We start from the raw sequence: 23,679 nt of genomic DNA, 5'->3' as shown, positions 1-23,679 counted from the left end.
AGGTTTTCTCAAAGTGGTTCTGAGTCACGTAACTGAAATGCCTAAATTCACTACAAATATCTACAATGACAGTAAAGGTTTGAATTCACCTCATAACCTGAGCTAAGTTTAAGTTTGTAACTGAGAATAAAGACAGAATCTTAGGAGACACTCCTGGTGGTCTTATAACAGTTATTTCCCTCCTTCTCCCTTCCCAGTAGTGCTCTTACTGTGTGTATCTCCAACTAGAGAAATAACCTGCCCCTTGTATCTTAGGCCAAACATCCCATTCTATTTCTCTGGCCACAATCATTGCTTAAATAGTCCCATCAAGGCAAACTTCAGGACTCTTTCTTGGAATATGGCATGAACTGCTACTGGTAGGTAGCCATCCTAGAGCCAAAAGAGGAACCAGCCTTAGGTCAAGATTTAAATCATAAAAAAATAGAAGAGATCAAGAAATTAGGTCCTTTGGATGGCCTCACAGAGCTGCTGAATAAAGCGACTCTAAATAAAGCCTACCGTATCTCTAGACTTAAAATTTCATGAGCCAAGGTATATTGAGAGTTTAGATTACCTGCAAAAATAAAGAGTCCTAACTGATATTAAGTTTAACCACAAATAATCTACTCAGAAAATTTTAAAAAAGCAAACCCATAACTCACATCTTACTGGCACAGTACTTAATATTGAAGGGGTCCACAACATGTCACTGTGGCATAAAAATTATATTGAGATGAAAGCATGAGAGTAGACTTTGTTTCTGAACTCTCTTATCTCCCTAAAAGCAGAGCCTCCCCAAAGAACTCAATTATCGTTAAGTCCTTTCCCGGGGAGTTTCACAACCAGGGAAGTCAAAACTATCATATCTTCCATCTGTTCTCCAAAGAGCTCATTTATCTTTCCTAAAAGCCATTTGTTTTACAATAAGTGCCTTTTCTCCCACTCCCCTTCCCCTAATATTCACAAATTCTAACAGCTTCCTTGAGTCACATTTTTCTGTGAACTCCAAGTCTGTTCTCTTGTTAAATTTTTTTTTTTTTTGGTCAGTTTAATTACCAGTCCCCCAAACAATGAACCTAAGAAAAGGAGAAGAAAAGTCTTCTTCCCCTACAAAGTTAACTACTTAATATTCTACTTTCAGATTTAAAAACTGGGGCTTGTCGTATCTAAAGTGACAGCAATGAAATTAGGACAAATGACCTCTTCTTTTGCAGTCTATATCCAACCAATTATTGCACTGCTTACCTTCGCAATCCACTCTTCCCAGACATTTATAAAATCTTATAACGCTCTAATCCCATAGCGTCATTCAAGAGTGAACACTGACTACTATTTTACAGTCACAGCAAATTCTAGTTTAACAGATATGTGTCAAGTATTTCAGAGCAAAGTAAAAATCCTTAACCCACAATAAGGATAATACAATGGAGTTGAAGAAAGCACACCAGGCTGTTAACATTGTTCATCTGAAAAGAGGGAAGGAGAAAAATCAAGGACGGTCATTTTTGACTCTGTATTTCTTTCCATCATTTTGTTTCACTTGTTCTAATACTATATGTTCCATTTATAAGTAGAAACGCACCAAATAAAGAAAAACAGTTTAAAAATTTATATCCTGGTATTTTAAATCTTTCTGGAAAACTACCCACAAGCACACTAACCTACAAGTAAATGAAAAAGACTGCCCTATCACTGACAAAATATTACCAGAAAAGAAGCATTTATACCTATACACACACAGATGACACACACACACAAACACACGCACTCACACACATTCATGTGCTTCTAAAATCCAAAGATTTTTAAACATCTGGATACTGCTGCCCCCTTCTTCCCAACAGGTGAGGATGTGGCCTTACCTGTGACTAGGCAGAGTTGGATATTTGTAAACATTCCTTTAAATGAAAGCAAGTAAATGTGTAGCTCTTGATGGTTAACAAAAACTCTGATTAAGATCGAGGTGGGAAAGCAAGAATTGAACTTTTCCATGTCATTACACCTATTTACACACTTGAAGGAACCCCGAGGCCAGGCAAAGCTCTGATGAAATGCTACAGTTGATTTTGCCCTTTGTGGCCAGCTTTATTAGAAACTTCTAAGTTGCTATCTCCATGCCTTAATATTGTGGGTCTCAAACTTAATCATGTATCAGAATCACCTGGTGGGCTTGTTAAAACAGATTGCTGGGCTCCCAATGATCTAAAAGTTGGGCACCTAAAATCATTCCACTAACAGCAACATTACAGAGGAAACAAGAGCTAAAACACAAGTTTTCCTAAACAAAGGATGAATGATGCAAGTTTTCTGACTGTTTAACCTACAAGTAAATGGAAAAGATTGCCCTATCACTGACAAATTACCAGAAAAGAGCATTTATACACACACATACACACACACACACACACACACACACACACACACACACACATACACACGTGCTTCTAAAATCCAAAGAGCACAGAGTAAACGAGGTTTAATTTCTTTAAATCTCAGTTAATGATCCAGTAAAAACAAAATAAATCAACATCATATATGGCAAATGTTAACTCCACTTAATCCAGTTATTAAGAAGAATGCAAAGAATCTAACTATTCTTAATAAGAATAATGTAAGCACATATTTCCTGCATGATTACAGTTAACAGGAAAGTTAGTGTAGAAAATTTCAAAGTATTAGTATTTAGAGTCATGGTTAACTTTTTAGTACACAACTACTCAGGAGATACACCCATACTCTAACCTCCTCCCCCACAGACCTTCTCTACATGGAAAATAAAACAAGAGAAGCTGACTTCTCTTACGTTCTATGTTTACCTCTATACCTTTCCCTTTTCCAGTGACTATAACTTTCCTTCTTTCTTGGAATTAAAACAAAACTCAGCTTGCACATGTGAAATCTTTTATTTATAAAATTTCCTTTAACCAGGCCACTTATGCCCAACATTCACTTCCTCTGTTAATCTTTCTTAATTTTCGTCCACTGAAATGACTGTTATTAAAAAAAAGTTTAAAAACCTTTTCCCATCACTTAATCTTACATCCACTGTCTCAAACGTGCCTTACAAAAGTGCCGAAATTAAATATTAAAAAGAGAAATCTGGAAAGTTTTCTGATGTGCCTTTGCTTTTCAAAACTATTCTGCCACTTGTTTTAAAGAGTATATTGCATACCTGATCCATATCTAAAGTTGTTTCTATCATTTCCTGAAACTTGGAGAAATCAGAACGAAGATCAATAAGAGGAGTCACAAAAACTGCCAACAACAATGCCTGATGTTTTCCTAAAAGAAAGCAAAAGGTAAATAAATAAATAGGTCCTATATTAAAAATACAAAACTACAAATCATGAAAATTTGCAATAATGAGCAGCCTTTGATCCCAAAAGCACAAACTGTGTAGCAGATCTCTGAAGTTACTACTCACTCAGGTATCTTAATTCAAATGTGTTTAGTACTTATATAGTAAGGGAGATGATCTGGCACTCAAAGTTTCCTACCAATAAAACACTGCCTGCCCTGCATGTCTGTTAAACCTCCTTCAGAAGAGGTACTATAGATGCAGAAACGTGACATTAATTACAACCAAATGAATAGCGTTTCTTTTTAGATTTAATAACCCAAAGTTGAAGTCATAAAATATCTAACTTACCTTATAAATCCCTAATTTCCATTAATAATACAGTACTCCAATTAACAGAGGTTAAATCAAACCACAAGTAAATGGAACTTCGCCTGATGCTGTTCAAGAGCACATGCTGGGGAATTATGTGAAGAGAAGTAAGTGAAGCAACAGAGTCTATAGTGTGAAAGGCATGAGTAGAGAGACCTGGAAGCCAATCCCTGCTCTGGTATCTATGGCTCTGTGATCTGGAGCCTCCTTTTCCTCGTCTATTACAATGGGAGTAATAACAACAGCTACCTAGAAGATGAATAAATAAGACAACTATGCTTAGTATATATACAGTAGTTGACACAACAGAAGCTCAGCAATAGTTACCACGCATTATTATTGGTTATAACACAAGGATTTTCTTCTGATCTCCAACAAACTCCCTTAGGAGAACGCTGCAAGTAATCTCTACCATACTGCATTTCACTCCAAAGCAACAATTCCCAACATTTTCCAGACGTATTGGTAGCTCTTGATTGAGAAAATGATGAAAACGTTATGATGGCAGTCAGTAAAACTATTGTGAGAATTCATATTTTATTATTAATCACAACAGCATCTAGACATATTTAGAAAATAGTACATATGTGTGAAACATTAGACAGTCTATAAACAACTTTGCCCACATAATGTCTGTTGTGCTACAATGCCTGGTTCTTTATTCTGAATTAGCTCATATGCTATTGGTAAAGAGGGGAATGATGGCAGCAAAACATGGTGGTGGCACTGGTTCACGAATGATTTTTCCCCCAGCCCATTAATGTTTTGAAGAGATCAAGGGAAAGCTTTCACACAATTAAGACTAAGCTTAGCAACATACAAAGACCTCAGAGTAGCTGGCTTAATGACCATTATACTTTCCAGTATGTTAAGGTATGTGGAAAGGCTGAGTATAGATGAAGAGTACAAAAACATTTGCCACCGTTTAAAAAGAAATTTTTTATTCAACTGAATTCTATATACCCGGTTCAGATTTTTAACTTTGTTGAAACTGACATTTGAAGCAAATGCCCTCAAAGGGCATCTCGAAGGAGGAAATGAGCCCCAGACTTTAAAGCTGCAGTATCACTTGATGCTGGCTACAAATGCAATGGAGATTTACACAGGCTATTGTTTTTATTAAAGGTTAATGCTTTTGTTATTAATCACTTAAAATTTTTCATATTTTGAGGTCTACCTTATCTATTTTTTTCTGTAAGTTCTGTTTTCTAGCACATGACTTTGAAGAAGGTAAGGTTTTCCAAGAAAACACAAGTAGTATTATTACAGAAGTACCTGTATAAACTTCAGAACATGTCCTCTAGCCCCTCACACCTTGCTGCAGCTCTTCTCAGAGTTAAAGTCCCTTCCTCTGCTCATTTGTTCCATATCCTGCAAAGCCTTCACTAGCATCTTGAATTCCTTCCCCTACTTGTAATTTGTACTGAGCCCCAGTTGGCAATTTCCAACTGGGTTTTTTTTCCCCAAATTGGTTATGGTTTTAATTAAAAATAACAGCTCTATTGAGATGTAAATCATATACCAAACAATTCTCCATTTTAAATTGTATGATTCAATGGTTTTTAGTATATTCACAGATTTGTGCAACCATCGCCACAATCAATTTTCAAACTCTGTCACTGCCCTCAAAAGAAACAAGGAACCCTGTACCCATTAGCAGTAACTTACAATTTCCTTCCAACCTCCTGCCATTCCTCCAAGCCTAGGCAATCACTAATCCACCTTCTGAATCTATAAATTTGCCTATTCTGGTCTTTTCATATAAATGGATCACATTATACTGTGACGGCTTTTTTTCACTCAGCATAATGTTTTCAAGGTTCATCCATGTTGTATCATGCATCAGTACTTCATTACTTTTTTTTTTTTTTTTGCGATACGCAGGCCTCTCACTGTTGTGGCCTCTCCCATTGCGGAGCACAGCCTCCGGATGCGCAGGCTCAGCGGCCATGGCTCACAGGCACAGCCGCTCTGCAGCATGTGGGATCTTCCCGGACCGGGGCACGAACCCGTGTCCCCTGCATCAGCAGGCAGACTCTCAACCACTGCGCCACCAGGGAAGCCCTTCATTACTTTTGACTGAGGAACAATATGCCATTGTATGGATATGCCACATTTTATTTATTCATTCATCGATTGATGGGCACCATTGGGTTGTTGTTTTTTTAAAAATCATTTTTGGTTTATTTCTAGTAACAAAATAACATACTTTTCAGTACGATTGTTTTTAATTACAGAAGTACAGAAACTAAAATAAAATCTTAATAACACTATTACCTAAAAATATGGAACGCTTCACGAATTTGCGTGTCATCCTTGCGCAGGGACCATGCTAATCTTCTCTGTATCGTTCCAATTTTAGTGTATGTGCTGCCAAAGTGAGCACCACCATTGGGTTTTGATAAACTCCATCTTCCACTAGTTACCACAACCTAAAAAGCCTTACATGATCTATCCCAGGGTCTTAAACAAAGGTCCATAGATCCTTGAATTCAAGGTAGTACATAAACAAAGAAGAGAAGTAAATCCCATCTTCATTTTCTCTAACCTCTAACTGGAATCAAGCATTTTTTTCCATTGTTAATGTAAGTAATAAACCACTGTAGTATCATCAGTACTTGTGTCTTTGTCATCAATTAAAATTCCAGATATATTTTCATATCATATTATAGTTTTTTGGAGATACCTTTAACATTTAAACTCATTAGTTCAAAATTAAAGAAGTTCGAACTTCACTCAGATCATGTTATTTGATGCATTAATAAAAATGACTTATTTCTCAAGAATTTCTTTTATATTTTGATAAGTGTATTTCAATATAATTGGCTTCCTATCTAACTCTATGTGCTTTATTTTACGCATTTAAAAATACTATTCTGACAAGTGGTTCATAGACTTTATTAGAAGCCAAAAGGGTCCACAGCATGAAAAATGTTAAGAACCTTGGATAGGCCTCACCTCTCTGGCCTCACCTCCTAACAAGCGCGCCCTTATTCTCTATCACTATGCTTGACAACCTAGCTTCCCTTCACTCCTTCAACAAGTCAAGCTATAGGTACTTATACTAGCTGGCCCCACTAGCCTCCCCTAGATCTTAACAGTGAGCTCTCTGTCATCATTTGAGATTCACCTGAGACAGCAATTCCATAGAGAGGCCATCCTTGACCACCATGTCCAGCATCTTCCTGGCCCAGTCAAGCCACTCTGTCACATCAAAATATTATGCTTTCTTTGTTGTACTTACTACTCTTTGAAATTCTTGCTCATTTATTTATCTCTCTCTACCCTTCCACTGTTACTGAACCTCCATAAGAAGAGGGACCTTATCTGTCATATCTACCATTGTAGTTCCCAGAACAATGCCTGGCACAAAGTAGGCAATGGATAACTCTATGCTGAATGAATGACATTATGAAGGGAGCAAGGGGCTTATGAAGCAACCAATCACTGGTCATTAGTTCTGATACATGCAACAGTCACCTAGGAAAAATACAAAAGATCACACTGGGAAATAACTGTTAGCTGCTGCTTCTTTTTTTTTTTTTTTTTTTTTAATAATTTTTATTTTTTGGCCCTGGCATGCAGGATCTTAGCTCCCTGACCACGGATTGAACCTGCAGTGGAAGCACAGAGTCTTAACCACTGGACTGCTAAGGAAGTCCCTGTTAACTCCTTAAATGCATCAAAATGGGGAATATCTAAGCAATCAAATTCAATAATTTCACTAAGAACTCCAGATTCATTGTCAGCCCCTAAAGATTCATTTATAACTCGCTGAAGATTTCATTTTTGAGAATGCTGCTGAATATTCAATGGAGAAAAGACATTCTTCTTCAATAAACAGTGCTGGGAAGATTGGATATTCACATGTAAAAGAATGAAACTAGACCTTTATCTTGCACCACTTACAAAAAATTAACTTGAAATGGATTAAATACTTAAATTTGTTAAGACCTGAAAACATGAAACTCCTTGAAGAAAACATGGGGGAGAGACTTCCCTGGTGGTCCAGTAGTTAAGAATCCACCTTCCAATGCAGGCGACGTGGGTTCGATCCCTGGTGGGGGAACTAAGATCCCACATGCCACAGGGCAACTAAAGCCTGTGCACTCTAGAGCCCACGTGCCACAACAAAGAACCCACGCACGGCAATGAAAGATCCCACATGCCACAGTGAAGGTGCTGCATGACACAACTAAGACCCAACACAGCCAATAAATAAATAAATATATATATTTTTTTAGAAAAAAGAAAACATGGGGGAGAAGCTCCTTGACATGGGTCTTGGCAATAATTTTCTGGATATAATACCCAAAGCACAAGTAATAAAATTAAAAATAAACGAGTGGGACTACATCAAACCAAAAAGCTTCTGCACAGCAAAAGAAACAATTAACAAAGTGAAAAGCCAACCTATGGAAGGGGAGAAAATATTTGCAAAACATTTATCTGATAAGGCACTAATATCCAAAATAGATAAAAAACTAACAACACAACTCAATAGCAAAAAACCCCCAATTAATCCAATTTAAAAATGGACAAAAGACATGAATAGACATTTTTCTAAAGAAGATATATGAATGGCCAACAGGTACATGAAGAGATGCTCAACATTAGGGAAATGCAAATCAAAACCACAATGAGATAACACTTCATGCCTGTTAGAATGGTCATCATCAAAAAGACAAGAGAACAAATGCTGGTGAGGATGTAGAGAAAAGGGAACACTTGAGCACTCTTGGTGGGACTGTAAACTGGTACAGCCACTATGGAAAACTGTGTATGGAGGATCCTCAAAAAATCAAAAATAGAACTGCCATATGATCCAGAAATTCCACTCCTGGGAATATAACCAAAGAAACCCAAAACACTAATCGGAAAAGGTATCTGCACCTCCCATCCTCATAGCAGCATTCTTTACAATAGCCAAGATATGGAAACAACCTAAGTATCCATCGATGGATAAAAGGATAAAGAAAATGTGGCGTGTGTGCACACACACAGACACACACACACACAAAATGGAATATTATTCAGCCATTAAAAAAAAAAAGGAAATACTGCCCTTTACAACAACATGAATGGACCTGGAGGGCATTATGCTAAGTGAAATAAGTCAGAGAAATACAAACACTTTATATTTTTTAATTAATTAATTTATTTATTTAATTTGGGCTACATTGGGCCTTCATTGCTGCACGCGGGCTTTCTCTAGTTGCGGTGAGGAGGGGCTACTCTTTGTTGTGGTGTGCGGGCTTCTCATTGCAGTGGCTTCTCTTGTTGCAGAGCACGGGCTCTAGGCATGTGGGCTTCAGTGGTTGTGGCCCCGGGCTCAGTAGTTGTGGCTTGCGGGCTCTAGGGCGCAGGCTCAGTAGTTGTGGTGCTTGGGCTTAGTTGCTCCACAGCATGTGGGATCTTCCTGGACCAGGGCTCAAACCCGTGTCCCCTGCACTGGCAGGCGGATTCTTAACCACTGCACCACCAGGGAACTCCAGAAAGACAAATACTTTATGATCTCACTTATACATGAAATCTTAAAACAACAACAACAACAAAAACAACTCATAGTTAAAGGGATCAGATTTGTGGCTGGGAGGGGAGGGGGATTGGAGGAAGGTGGTCAAAAGCTACAAACTTCTAGTTACAAGATGAATAAGCACTGAGGATATAATGTACAGCATGACGACTACAGTTAACACTGCTGTATGATACATATGAAAACTGTTAAGAGAGTAAGTAAATCCTTAGAATTCTCATCACAAGGAAAAATTTTAAAAGAATGCTGTTATGTGCCTCAGAAACTGCTGCAATGTTTAGGTCAATAAGCATAAGTACTTACAATTCTGTAACAACCCAAAGCATAATTTAAACACTATCAAACATTTCATCATCATTTACTATGATAAAAATTATAACAAATTTTAGGATAAACTGAAAGCCCATAAGTCTATCAAGAGTAAGTGGTGGGCTTCCCTGGTGGCGCAGTGGTTGAGAGTCCGCCTGCCGAAGCAGGGGGCACGGGTTCGTGCCCCGGTCGGGGGAGGATCCCACATGCCGCGGAGCGGCCGGGCCCGTGAGCCGTGGCCGCTGAGCCTGCGCGTCCGGAGCCTGTGCTCCGCAACAGGAGAGGCCACAACAGTGAGAGGCCCGCGCACCGCAAAAAAAAAAGAGTAAGTGGTTCAGGGACTTCCCTGGTGGTCCAGTGGTTAAGAATCCACCTTCCAATGCAGGGGATGCAGGTTTGATGCCTGGTCAGGGAACTAGGATCCCACATGCTGTAGGGTAACTGAGCACATGAGCCACAACTACTGAGCTCATGCGCTGCAACTACTGAGCCCGCACGCCACAACTAGAGAGAAGCCCACGCACCGCAAGGAAATATCCCGCATGCCTCAACGAAGAATCTGCGTGCAGCAACTAAGACCCGATGCAGCCAAAAATAAATAAATACTTAAATACTAAAAAAAGAAAAAAAAGGTAAGTGGTTCATTAAATATACTCCTGGAATGATATCCTGGCCAGCTTTAAATCTAAGCCTTAACTGGTGTATTAACACCAGTTTGGGGACTTGTTTTCTCCATCTTGCCTATGTTCATGCTACTTAATCATCAATTGAGAGAAATACTATGGAAACTATCCTTAGTGAATTTAGAAAGGCTAATTTTCAGGGGAATTCCCTGGCGGTCCAGTGGTTAGGACTCAGCGCTTTCACTCCTGGGGCCCGGGTTCAATCCCCGGTCAGGGAACTAGGAGCCCGCAAACCGCACGGCTACTTGTCAAGTGGCAAAAACACCAATGAAAACCACTTTGGCATGTGCACTGCCCCAAAATAAAATGTTGCACTTTCTTGATATACCACTTTAGAATTCTCCTTTTATGACATCTATCAAAATTATATTTTTGTGTGACAGTCATTGTCTAATGTCTGTTTCCCTCACATGCTATAAGGGCAGAGACTGTTTTGGGGTCCTATCACAGCCTCAGCAGCTAGCAGTGTCAGGAACACAGTGAGTACTCCAAGTGTTTGCTAAACCTTCTCGCTGTTTCTGCTTCTCCCTTATCTGCCCCAACAAACTCTGGGTACCAGTCCTTTGTTATGATGTAAGCAATGAATTAATCAATTTTTGCTAACATACCTTTATTAGTATAGACACTAAAGTAAAATAAAGAACACCGTAAGCTTTCAGGACCTCTTAAATAACAATGGTAAGACAAAGCATCTTGAACCCCTAGCACAACCATTCATCACTAAGTACTTTCCCATTCTTTTACTGCTTTTCAGTTCCCTTCTGACACATTCTCTCTCCTACACTAAGTGGTATTTTCTCATTCTCCCAAAAGAAGTTTCTGAAGGCCTATTACATGTCAGAAGTTGGGCTGGAATACTTGTTCCCTGGGGACATACCGTACACTCAGGTGTCGGGGAGAGATGACACAGTCATTAAACTAATTACTAAGAAGGATGGCAAGTATAATGACAGGGAAATACAGGGTGCTTTGGAAACGCATAACTAGGACAGGAGTGTACTCAAATGTAGGAAAAAGGTAGGTCTACCCAAAGAAATTACTTTGAAGGTGAAAATCTAAAGATGAAGACAACAAAGCCAGGTGAGACAGGAAGGGATAAATGTCTGATTCTAAAGGAACAGCACATACAAAGGCCAAAGAGTGTGCAGTATATTTGAGATCCAGAGGATGTTCAAGTTCACTTGAACAGATGCAAAAAACAAATGCAGTTTGTTTTTTCAAATTGCAGACTTTTCTCCGTCATAAATTTAATAAATCTTAGCATTTTTCATTGAAAAAATTGAAAAATGTCAAAGTACACTGTATTGTTGTTTCAGTTTTACATATTATTTCAGCTTATACAATTTATTATATAATTATTTCAGTTTTTATATATACCATGTATACATGTTGTTAAAACAGACAACAGGCCCCAAATGGAGTCGCTTATGCTAGGCCTCATGTCCCCAAATCGAGGCTTACCTTAATTACAGTTTCGGCTCTCCCAGAAATGGAATCTTAAACCAGCCAATCAGGAATCACCTGATCAGCACCAGTTAGGTAATACACCTGACAGACCCCTACAATACCCTAAAGGAAAGTAACCTTACAATAACCAACCTGCTTTTTATAACCTCCTTGTTTCAGCTCCCTTCTGCCTATGAAAGTCTTTCATTTTGTACAGCTCTAGAGAGCTCCTTTCTATCTCCTGGATGGGATGCTGCCCAATTCATGAACTGTTCAATAAAGCCAATAAGATCTTTAAAATTCACTCAGTTGAATTCTGTTTTTTAACACTGCATAGACACACCCATGGGTATGCACTAAGTCAAATGAAAATGTGTATCTTACTGTGAGACATCGTCAAAAAAGTCTGAGAAACATTGACAATGAGTCCTAGGAGGGAAAGGATAGACAGACAGATAGGCAGAGGCAACAATTTATGAGGGGCCTGTCAAACCCCAAAACAGCCCTGTCTCTGCCCTTATAGCACGTGAGGGAAACAGACATTAGACAAGTAATCGCACAAAAATATAAGGCAGTGAAATATAAGGGCAGTAAATATATAAAGGCAGTGAAAAACCCCTGAAGGGTTAACAAGACATTTATATTTTTATTTATAAATATATTTACATATTGAGAAAGACAGTTGGCTGAAGCAAAGACGATTAGAAAGAGCCAAGACAAGAGACAGTAAAAGCATTAGGAGGCTGACAGTTAATTCAGGTAAGAAATGTTATAGCCTGGACTAGGGTACTGGCAGTGGGATGGAAAGGTGTCCGAGGTGAAGAATATATATGATGCGATACCAACAGGATTTGGTGACTGAGTGAATGCAAAATGGGAGAGGCAACAGTTAAGGCTGATTCCCAAGGCTTAGACCACTGGGTAGATAATGGGGCCATTTACTGAGAGAGAGAACACCAAAAGCAGAGTTTAGAGGGAGGAATTCAGAGTAGACTTTGAAACATGTGTCCATATGAGAAATCCTCAGTCAGAATTCCCATTCAGTGATAATCAGGTAGTCCAACCAGCAGCAGTCCACTTTAGTCAGACCATGACTTCCCCAGCTCATCAGAATATCAGCCCACCATTCTGCCTCATTATCTGTAAACTGACGGGCCCCTTCAGGCACGAGCTTGCAATGCCTGGTCTTATTCACCACAGGCAGACACCAACCACACCACAGGCCCCCAACTTCCCACCACGAGAAGACTTTCCCAGATCTGTGTCTGGCAAAATTGAGGTTGCTGGGTAAATTGGCTGTAATTGCACCTAAATTATTGATACTCACTGGTAAACGTCTTCTCTCTCAAATCATTTACATTTTATTTAATGTAACTGAGAAGTAACTGGAAACGGCTGGCAAAATAATTAAGAAAAAGACACTAAGATTTTCTAATCAAGTTAAATGAGCAAGTAACACTAAAATCAAAATGAACTATAGGAGAGTTCTGGGTAACAGATATGAGGTGCCTTCCTACATGTGTCCTCCCGACACTAACTCAGGTCCAAGGCCTACCACTAGTCACAAATCTGCTGAATCAGACTTTCCAAATAGAATATGACCGGAAAAACCAACCTAAAGTCTAAATTAATTATCAAGTTAGTATTAACATCCTTGTTCTAGTAAATATTTTGGTAAATGATAATAAAAAGACATGAGTTTCAATTAACAAAGATTTAAAAATTTATTCTATGCCTATGTTCCCTTGACTAATATAACGTAATTTCCTTAACTCCAACCTAGAAGTTTTATGAAGTACGATTAAATTTTATCTGACCCTTTAAATATATTTGTGAAATGGATTTAAAAATTCATGTAAGTGGAAAAAAGGCTAGCAAGATGCTGTTAATGAAAGTTTACAGTATTCACACAAGTATGAGGCTGGAGCCAAAACATTACCAAATTAGCAAAGAAGCCAACAGTTGAAATGCAGTCAATCATGGTAAAAGATCAAAATAATTCAATCGCTCTGAATAACAACCTTTAGCACAAGGGCATCTCCGTTATTCCTCCACCACCAACAAGCCGCCCTACAGTTTTGGCCTCTTATCCTCCCTCATGGCCCCTGCCCTCTCTTCCTTTTCAGATTCTCGGGTCACGTCACCCCTTTTGTTGAGCACAGCCACCTGTTTCCATTCCTTCATTTGCAGGTAATACTTTCCCTGACAATACACCTCATTTTCCTTTCTTACTATTGTCATTTTGACAAAACAGTAATTTTCTTTCCTATGCTGACTTTCTCTTCTGATTCCACTGATTAGTTATGAGTATCATTTTACACCATGCTAGTCTCTGTGAGATAAGAGAAAATGTACTGGTCTCTGCTCCTGGTTCCTGACACAGTTCCTAAAATGCTTGTAATTTCCTAAGTGACAAGAGCACTAGGAGCATCTCTTGTTCTAATAAGGTGACCCGAGATGAGCTCTTGAATGGGGGCTGGTCACCAGAAAGACCAAGCCATGATTAGGAGCTTGGAATTTTTAGCTCTGCCCCCCACTCCCCCATCATCCAGAGAGGGGAAAGGGGCTGGAAATGGAGTTCATAATTGATCACGCCTACGTGAGGAAGCTTCCTAAAACCCCAGTAGTGGTGGCGGGGGGCATGTTCGGTCCAGAGAGCTTTCAGGAGGGCAAACACATCCACCAGCAGGGTGACGCAACTCAACTCTACAGGACAGAAGCTCCTGTGCTCAGGACCACCCCCCCCCAGACTTGTATCTCTTCATCTGGCTGTTCATCTGCATCCCTTATCAATAAACTGTTAAGTGTAAGTAAGTGTTTCCCTGAGTTCAGTGAGCTGTTTTAGCAAATTGATTAAACCCAAGAAGGGGGTCATTGGGACCTCATCTGTAACCGGTTGGTCAGAAGTACAGGTAATACCCTGGGCTTGAGACTGGGTAGAGAGGCTGCAGGGTACCAGGCTTGTGGGATTGAACCCTTAACCTATGGGATCTGATGCTATCCCCAGGGAGACAGTGTCACAACTGAGTTAAACTGCAGAACACCCAGTTAGTGTCACAGGAAATCACTTGGTGTGGGGCAAAACCTCCACACATTTGCTGACCAGAAATGTAACTGATGAAGTTTCTGAGTGTTGTGCCTTGACCTCTTTTATCTCGTAAACTAGTTTTTATTGCACAGTTTTGCACAGGGATGCATACGTTGCATTATAACAGAACTGGCTGTACGCAAAAGTGTAACAGAATATATTGGTGGGATAAAAGTGTTCTAATTTAATAAATAAATAGTACTGATTTTACAATAGTAAAAATAGTACTAATTGTTAGCTGCCATAATTAACCTCTATGACTTGACACTAACTGGGTAAGTCAATTATACTTCCATGAAAAAATAAATAAAATTAAGAAAAGAGATAAAAAACAAAAAAATTTTAAAGGGCAGTTTTACACGTTAAATGTATAGGAAATACAAAAATACTACATTAAACAATGCATTTTACCTCACAAAAGACATGAAGTTTGCTTGTGGAGGTGGACTTCCAAAAGGCTGCAGCTTGTAAGTTACTGTGAAATGGTGAGTCCTCTGAAGTGCAGTGAGTGCAAAGCTGTAACACCACATGCAAATGAGTGTGGGTCATGAACACATGGTGGATGTTGGAGGTGTGTGTCTGTGTACATTTTGCGTATGTCTACACTGCTCAGTTCAGCTGGGTGCAATTTTCTGCATTCACCCAGTGTTTCCCATGGGCAAAATGTGCATAAGCAACAAAAAATTCACATTATGCTCAAATTGTTTCCTAATATATGAACTACATTACAACAAGTCTTCCTGGTCAAAGGAAGTGTTAAGCATAACTGACCTATAATTTTGCTTAAAGAATGAAACAACATAAAGCAAAATATTAATAATGATTACCTCTAGATGGTAGAATAATTACTACAAAGAGTTTATCTTGCTTTTATAAACTGATAAAGACGAAATTTAAAGAAAATATCTCCAAAATACAAAATCCAACCAGATCTTAAATTGCAGCTCTACAGGCTAAAGTTTAAAAAGTGCTACATTAGTAAAGCAGATTCCTTTTCAGAAATGCCAAATTGCTTTCATATTCTTATCTTCTATTTAGAAGGAAACTGAGCAATCAGGATAAAAGGGGGGATTATTATTAGACTAACTTACTATGTTATTTAGGGTAAAAAAGCAATGGAGATAAGCAGAAGGTGCTATGGAAACCAGAAAACTGCATGAGGAGGGCAGAGAAAGCTTCACAGAAAGGGTGATATTTGAGCTCAATCTTAAATATTAGTAGGGTTCCATTACGTGGACAAGGTAGTGAAGGGCATTTAAGACAAAGGAAAAACATGGGGAAAAGCATAAAAAATCAGAGCAGTCTGGAGAACCAGTACAGTGAGAAGAGTAGGTGAGGGAGTATAAGGGAGGCTGACTGAGAAGTAGCAGCCAGCAGGCACAGGAATGGGGCTTCTTCTGGTAGGTTATGGGAAGCAAATTAATGTGTTCATAACCAAAAGGGAAGAAATGATATGATCAGACGCGCTAAGAAAGATTACTATGGGTTCACTGAGGAAGATGCAATGACCAGGGGAGGGAAAATAGCACATGTAAAGTTTTTAAATATACTGAAACAGACAGAAAAGGATGATTACTTGGATGTGGGCAGAAGGAAGGGTTACATACCTCAGTGTGATAGCTGTTACAATAAAATTCATCAACAAAATCTAGATACTTAGAGTTGTTTTAAGCACTATCAGAAATTTGCTCCAAATGCAGAATACCATTGTTTTAGGTTGTGCCTCCATTTTTTAAAAAAAATTTTATTGAACTATAGTTAATTTACAATGTTGTATTAATTTCTGTTATACAGCAAAATGACTCAGTTACATGTATAGATTCTTTTTCATATTCTTTTGCATTATGGTTTATCACAGGATATTGAATATAGTTCCCTTTGCTATATAGTAGGACCTCATTTTTTTTTTTTTTTTTTTTTTTTTTTTTATGCGTTACGCGGGCCTCTCACTGTTGTGGCCTCTCCCGTTGCGGAGGACAGGCTCCGGACGCGCAGGCTCAGCGGCCATGGCTCACGGGCCCAGCCGCTCCGCGGCATGTGGGATCTTCCCAGACCGGGGCACGAACCCGTGTCCCCTGCATCGGCAGGCGGACTCTCAACCACTGCGCCACCAGGGAAGCCCAGGACCTCATTTTTTATCCATTCTATATATAATAGATTGCATCTGCTAACCCCAAACTCCCAATCCTTCCCTTCCCCCTTGGCAACCACAAGTCTGTTCTCTATGTCTATGAATCTGTTTCTGTTTTGTAGATAGGTTAATTTATGTCGTATTTTAGATTCCATATATAAATGATATTATATGGTATTTGTCTTTCTCTTTCTGACTTACTTCCCTTAGTTTGATAAACTCTGGATCCATCCATGTTGCTGCAAATGTGTGTCTCAACTTTTCAATTTTAAAAGATAAGGAATAAGGGAGGCCAAGTACATTTTTCACATAGCCTTTTTTTTTTTTAACAGGAGAAAGATAATTTAGAGTAGAGCTTTTATCACTCAATGCAAATCTACTTTCTAAACTGTTGCTGCCCTCTGCTGTCACTGAATTTACTTTTTTTCATTTTTTTCCCAGGAATAACATTAAAATAACATTAAACCTAGAGTTAATCAAAACCAAAACATCACAAGATGGCAGAATACACTCAATTTCTAGTAATATACAAATATATTTTTTAAAACTTTTAATGATTTTACTTTTAAGGAGAGTGCATCTGGTTTTTCCTCATAAATTAGCCTCAGTTTTGACTTTCTCCATGAAGTCAGTAGGCTAAGGAGCTATGCTGAACTCTGCAAAATGCCATTTTAAACTCAAGAGAGGCACATGAAAAGATGCTCAACATCGCTAATCATCAGAAAAATGCAAATCAAAACCACAATGAGACATCACCTCACACCTGTCAGAATGGCTATCATTAAAAAGACCACAAATAAGAAATTGTTGGCGAGGATGTAGAAAAAAGGGAACCCTCATAAACTGTTGGTGGGAGTGTAAACTGGTGCAGCCACTATGAAAAACAGTATGGAAAAAAAATAACTAAACACAGAACTACCATATGATCCAGCAATTCCACTCCTGGGTATATATCCGAAGAAAATGAAAACCCTAATTCAAAAAGATACACAAATCCCAATATTCCTATCAGCATTATTTACAATTGCCAAGATATGGAAGGGACCTGTGTCCATCAACAGATTAACGGGCAGAGAAGATGTGTGTGTGTGTGTGTGTGTGTGTGCATATACATACATATATATAAATATATATATATGTGGAATATTACTCAGCCATAAAAAAGGATGAAAATTTGCCATTTCCAACAACATGGAATGACCTGGAGGGTATGATGCTTAATGAAGTCAGACAGAGAAAGCCAAGTACTGTATGTTATCATCTATATGCGGAATCTAAAAAATAAAACAAACAAATGAATATAATAAAACAAACAGATGCACAGATATAGAGGACAAGCTAGTGGTTACCAGTGGGGAGAGAGAAGGGAGGAGGGGCAACACAGGGGTAGGGGATTAAGAGTACAAACTACCATGGGTAAAATAAGTTACAAGGATATATTGTACAGCATAGGGAATATAGCCAATATTTTATAATAACTTTAAATGGAGTATAATCTATAAAAATACTGAATCACTATGTTGTACACCTGAAACTAATATTGTAAATCAACTCAAGAGAGATTAGTTAGGTTCCCAGTGACTAGGATATACCTAGATTCTCCAATGTTCCATGTTATTGAAAGAAAATACACAGCTCTAAGCACCAGGAAACTTGGAACAGTCTTCCTTCTTTAATATTTCCTAGGCTGGGTGATTTCAAATACCTTAACTGGACATCAGTTATCAAACTGACAATGTAAAGCATGTGATTTACATAATGTTATGATATCTCACAGGTCTATATGTGATGATGTCTAATGGTATGATATCTCACAGGTCTTATATTAAGTGTAACACCGAAAAAGTAGGGAATTACTGACTTGTTGAAAACTCTCAAGTACATTAATCTACACATATGCAGAGAGGTTCATGAAGAGAGCCAAGCCTTTCAAATCCAATTCCTAACTTCCATACTTATCTCAGGGAATAAGAAAGATTCCCCAGAGAATATGCAGAGCAATATTTCTTACTTTTTTCGGGGGGGGTGGTTTACATATACTTTTGAATATCTGCTGAAACTTGCAGATCCTTTACCCCTCCAAAAATACATATACACAAAATTTTGCATAAAATTTCAGGATACTTTCAAGAACTCATTCAAAAATCCCAGGTTTAAAGTTTCAGGTACTGAGTGAAAAGGGGCCCAAAAATACAACTGGGGATTGTGGGGTGGGCGTGGGGTGACTACACTGAAGAGGATGGCAAAAAATAGAAGGATCTAGCAATTCTAGTTCTGGGTATATATCTAAAGGAAACAAAATCGTTATCTCGAAGAAATATCTGCACCCCCCACATTCACTGCAGCATCATTTACAACAGCCAAGACACGGAAACAACCTAAGTGTCCACCAGCGAAGGAATGGATAAAGAAACTGTGATACATATGTACAACGGAGTACCCTTCAACCATAAAGAAAGAAATCCTGCCATCTGCAACAACATGAATGGACCTTGAGGGCATTATGTCAAGTGAAAAGAGTGAGACAGGGAAAGGCAAATACTTTGTGATCTCACTTATATGTGGAATCTAATAAAACCAAACTCATAAACACAGAACAGACTGGTGGTTGCGAGAGGCAGAGGGTGGAGGAAATGGGTGAAGGTGGTCAAAAGGTATAAATTTCAAGTTATAAGATTTAAGTCCTGGCAAGGTAATGTACAACATGGTGACTGTAATTAAAAAACAAAAATAAGGGCTTCCCTGGTGGTGCAGTGGTTGAGAGTCCGCCTGCCAATGCAGGGGACACGGGTTCGTGCCCCGGTCTGGGAAGATCCCACATGCCGCGGAGCGGCTGGGCCCCGTGAGCCATGGCCACTGAGCCTGCGCATCCGGAGCCTGTGCCCCGCAACAGGAGAGGCCACGACAGTGAGAGGCCTGCGTACCGCAAAAAAAAATAAAAACAAAAAACAAAAACTGTATTGTATATTCGAAAAGCTGCTAAGAGATTAGACTTTAAAAGGTCTCATCATAAGAAAAAAAACTAAGTGAGGTGACTATGTTAACTTATTGTGGTGATCAGTTATATAGTATAATATATACATATCAAATTGTGTTGTACACCTAAATTTATACAATGTTATATGTCAATTATATCTCAGTAAAACTGGGAGGAAAAAAAGCCTGTCACACTCACCAGTGAAACCTAGTAAGATAAGGACTGGACCATGTTCACTGAATTTAGCAACAAGTAAGTCACTTAGCAAATGCCATTTCAGTACAGGGGTCAGGGCTGAAGCCAGTGGAGTGAATGGAATATGGAAATGTAGGCTTTCAGAAACTTCACCGAGTACAGGTACAAGAGGAGGACACAGGGACAAGGATGGCTTTTTTACCTCATGAGGGAAGAGATGTGAGAGAAATGTTTAAAACAGCTGATGTTAAGTGGTAAGAGTAAATTGTTTAGAGAGCCTATCTCCATGATTACATCCCTAACACCCGTCAATCCCCTTGTGCTTCCAACTGATCCTGTTGGAATGAAGCCAGAGGAGACAATCAGAAAATGGTAGCAGTAGAAGATATTCATTTACAGGATGAGGAAATTGAGGCACAAAGGAGGGAAATTAAGCCACACTAAAGAAATGTGAAACAGAAAAGATTAAAGACCCATTTTCTTTAATTCCACTTTGGTGGGACTGAATTAAATTCTAGGGCATTTAAGCCTCATCAGTCTAATGAGGAGCCTTGACTAGAATAGCAGTACTTCTCATACAGTGGTACTCTGAAATGATAAGCAGTTAGCTCTTCTTTTACACTCTGTTAGATAAATAAGAGGGAAGGGTACCATAAAATTTAAATTAAATCTATACTTATTTTGTACCAGTCATCATAGTTTTTTAAGTCTGCCTATAAAAAAATTCATAAAGCTTTCTCATAATATTGAAAGGTTTGTTTTCCATAGCTCTAAGAGATGTTGATTTTTAACTCTGAAACTTAAAATGCTTTATGTATTAGACATATAACTCTGTACTTACTAAAATATTTGTTGTAGAAACTAACGTTCACTTAAAGTTAAAAACTATGCTTGTAAGAGCAAGTTGATTTTATCCACCAATACTATATTGATTATCTAATATATGACTTTGCTTACTTTATTGTAGTAACTTCCCTCTGACTTCAACTGTTACCACCAAGACCTTCTGCCTTAACTTTCATAGGTGTACTGGAAAGGTTAATTCCAGCAGGCCTGGAATTAGCCTCTGGTGTTTTCAAGTTCCTGCATGGCAATGACCCCTGGTCAAGGCATGAAACATACTAATTGTGTTGTTTTGTAATCTCTGGGTCCCAGGAGATTCAAGGTGGTTCATTCAGCTTAGTACCATGTGATCGATGATTTGCACCTGGTCTCACTGAGGCCCCAAGAGGGCTCTGCTGCAGAAACTAGTTACAGAACAGGAATACGCCCACAAGACCAGCAAAATATTAAGAAGCCCAGCAAGATTGTTTTAGGCTCCCTGGTTCCAAGGTGTTCTGCATACAATAATGGTCCCTGATCAGAGAAGGTGCACCTCACCAAGGACCTTTTTATAGGTACCTGCACCTGACCTCCCTGGCCCCCTTGCTGTGACAGCCTTTCGCTGTGATGCATTATCCTTACTTTAGTGCGGCTGCTAGACTGTATCCTTTTCCCGTAATAAACCATGTGTTTGTAAGCACTGTCATTTCGGGTCCTGTGAGTCTTTAGCAATCAAACCCTGTTCAACTGCCACTGTTAGTGCAAGACACCTATTAATAAACCTCGTAATCCTAATGTTCATTTCTAAAAAACAAAAATTCTAAATTGTCTCATAACTTCTGGCTTCTGTGATACAGCACAGCCAGAGGGCAATACAAACCTATTAGGAAAACGTAAAGATGAGTCACCAGAACCAACTTTAAAAGGACAGAACATTTGCTAAGTATATTGAGAGTGAAAAAAAACAAAAACAAAATCATTTTATTACCTTCATATTTTTCCAGAGCCTGAATAACATTAGGGAGTTGATTTATACCCTGATAGAGTCGATAACAATCTTGTAAGTTTGCTGCTTGTCTTTGAAATTTCTTGGCAAGTCTGTTAAGATCTGGAAATCGACGAAGTAAATCTTCTTGTAAACTCTGCCTCAATTCTGCATCTTCTACAAAAGCTTCGACTAAATTTAATCTGAAATAAATTATACTAGAATTAATCTTAAATATTTTAGTGTGAAACTAAAATTTGGCAACTAGGTGCATGTCTCAACTCAAAAACTCCATGTAAGAAGCTTGAATCTATTCTGAAATGTTAGTTTTTTGTAGAGGATGGAAAGCTCCATAACACTGTGATGTAAGCAGTTTGTGATTAGTTAATAACCAAATTAATGTTTAGTTAAGTAGTATCATGATACTGAAATATACCCAATTTTGTTTGCCTTTCATCAAATTGACATTTCTTAAATAGAGGAATCTCATTATTGGGACTGTTGATATTGACACATTATTGCACATGGAAACAATGATCTTTAATGAAACAGAATTACAATTCAAGAATGTTGCCAAATTCAATACTTATTCTATCAGAAAGTCTTATAAATTCAAAATGTATTCTAAAATTACCTAATGATAGTACAAAGCCAAAATGATCTTTAATGAAACATCTTTAACGAAACAGAATTACAATTCAAGAATGTTGCCAAATTCAGTACTTATTCTATCAGAAAGTCTTATAAATTCAAAATGCATTCTAAAATTACCTCATGATAGTAAAAGCCAAAATTTTCTAATTAAAAAACTGAAATAAGTTTATTGCTTCACAAAATCAATAAATAAAATCTTAGCTTGTTTCAAGAACTATAAAACACACAGCTTATATTGCTTTTGTAATTTATTGGAATCAGTGGCTTTCCATTTTTTTCCCTGTAATCCACAGCAAGAAATATAGTTTTACATCATGACCCAAAATAAGCCACCTCAAAACATGCCACTCTAGTGTCCATAAGGACTACTTTGGTCCTTAAGGAGTATTTTTAGTTGAGGACAATTGAGAAGGAGCAGAAAGAAGGAAAGCTCTTTGCCTTCTCCCTATTTGCCCAAAAGCAGGACATAAATTTACCAAGGTGCTCCCCCTTCCTTCTTTACCAGGAAGGACAACAATTAATCTCAACTTTAGACCCTTAACAGCCTGGAGATGGCAACAGAGGAACGTACATAACCCTACCAGCTAGCCTTTCTCTACCTTTAGCTTCCATACATTTCCCTTCCCACAATTTGTAGCCCTAGGAACTCAAAGTCCTTTTCCTTTGTCTTGTCACTTCTCTGAAGATTTACTGTTCTTTTGCTAAGATGCTATATAAGCCCAAGTTCCAACTAACCCTAGAGTTACTCATCTCTGAGTGCTCCCACATGTAAGCATAAACATCTGTTTGTTTTTTCTCTTGTTAATCTGTCTTTTGTCAGTCCAATTCATAGGGCCACAGCCAAAGAACTAGGAGAGTAGCAGGAAAAAGAAACTTTCCTCCCTGACAACAAATAATTAAAATAGGTTTTGCAAGACAAAACTTAACTCTTACTATATGTGGTACACTCTTTTATTTTTCTATTGTATTTAACTTCTCAAAAATGCTAGTTATCACCTGCTACACTAACTTCACAACCCACCACTGGGTCACAACATGCAGTATGAAAAACTATGTAGTAGATGGTATTGAAGTAATAGCTGAAAGGTAAACTTTAACATTCAAAGGTAGGGGAAATGGCGAGGGCACAGGAGACGATCCTAGGTTTAGAACGCTATCAGATGAACAACCATTTTCCTTACATTTGTAAATTATATGAGTA

At 38.4% G+C, this 23,679-nt stretch overlaps 1 protein-coding gene and 1 non-coding gene across 2 annotated transcripts in view; both read right to left on the bottom strand.

The window, feature by feature from the left end:
• Nucleotides 1–23,679, bottom strand: part of MSH2 (mutS homolog 2) — a 73,144-nt gene that overhangs the window by 26,101 nt on the left and 23,364 nt on the right. The window contains exons 7-8 of the mRNA XM_032653473.1: nt 21,828–22,027; nt 3,155–3,264 (exon numbers count right to left, since the gene is read on the bottom strand). Of these exons, the coding sequence (XP_032509364.1) occupies nt 3,155–3,264; nt 21,828–22,027 (310 nt within the window). The remainder of the gene's footprint in view (nt 1–3,154; nt 3,265–21,827; nt 22,028–23,679) is intronic.
• LOC116764826 lies at nt 5,932–6,038 on the bottom strand. The gene has a single exon (XR_004353035.1). It is a non-coding gene; the product is annotated as a U6 spliceosomal RNA (small nuclear RNA).

The sequence above is a fragment of the Phocoena sinus genome, chromosome 13 (genome assembly GCF_008692025.1).
Source record: "Phocoena sinus isolate mPhoSin1 chromosome 13, mPhoSin1.pri, whole genome shotgun sequence".
In the NCBI taxonomy this organism is placed as follows: Eukaryota; Metazoa; Chordata; class Mammalia; order Artiodactyla; family Phocoenidae; genus Phocoena; species Phocoena sinus.
This window is presented reverse-complemented; position numbering and strand designations above follow the sequence as displayed.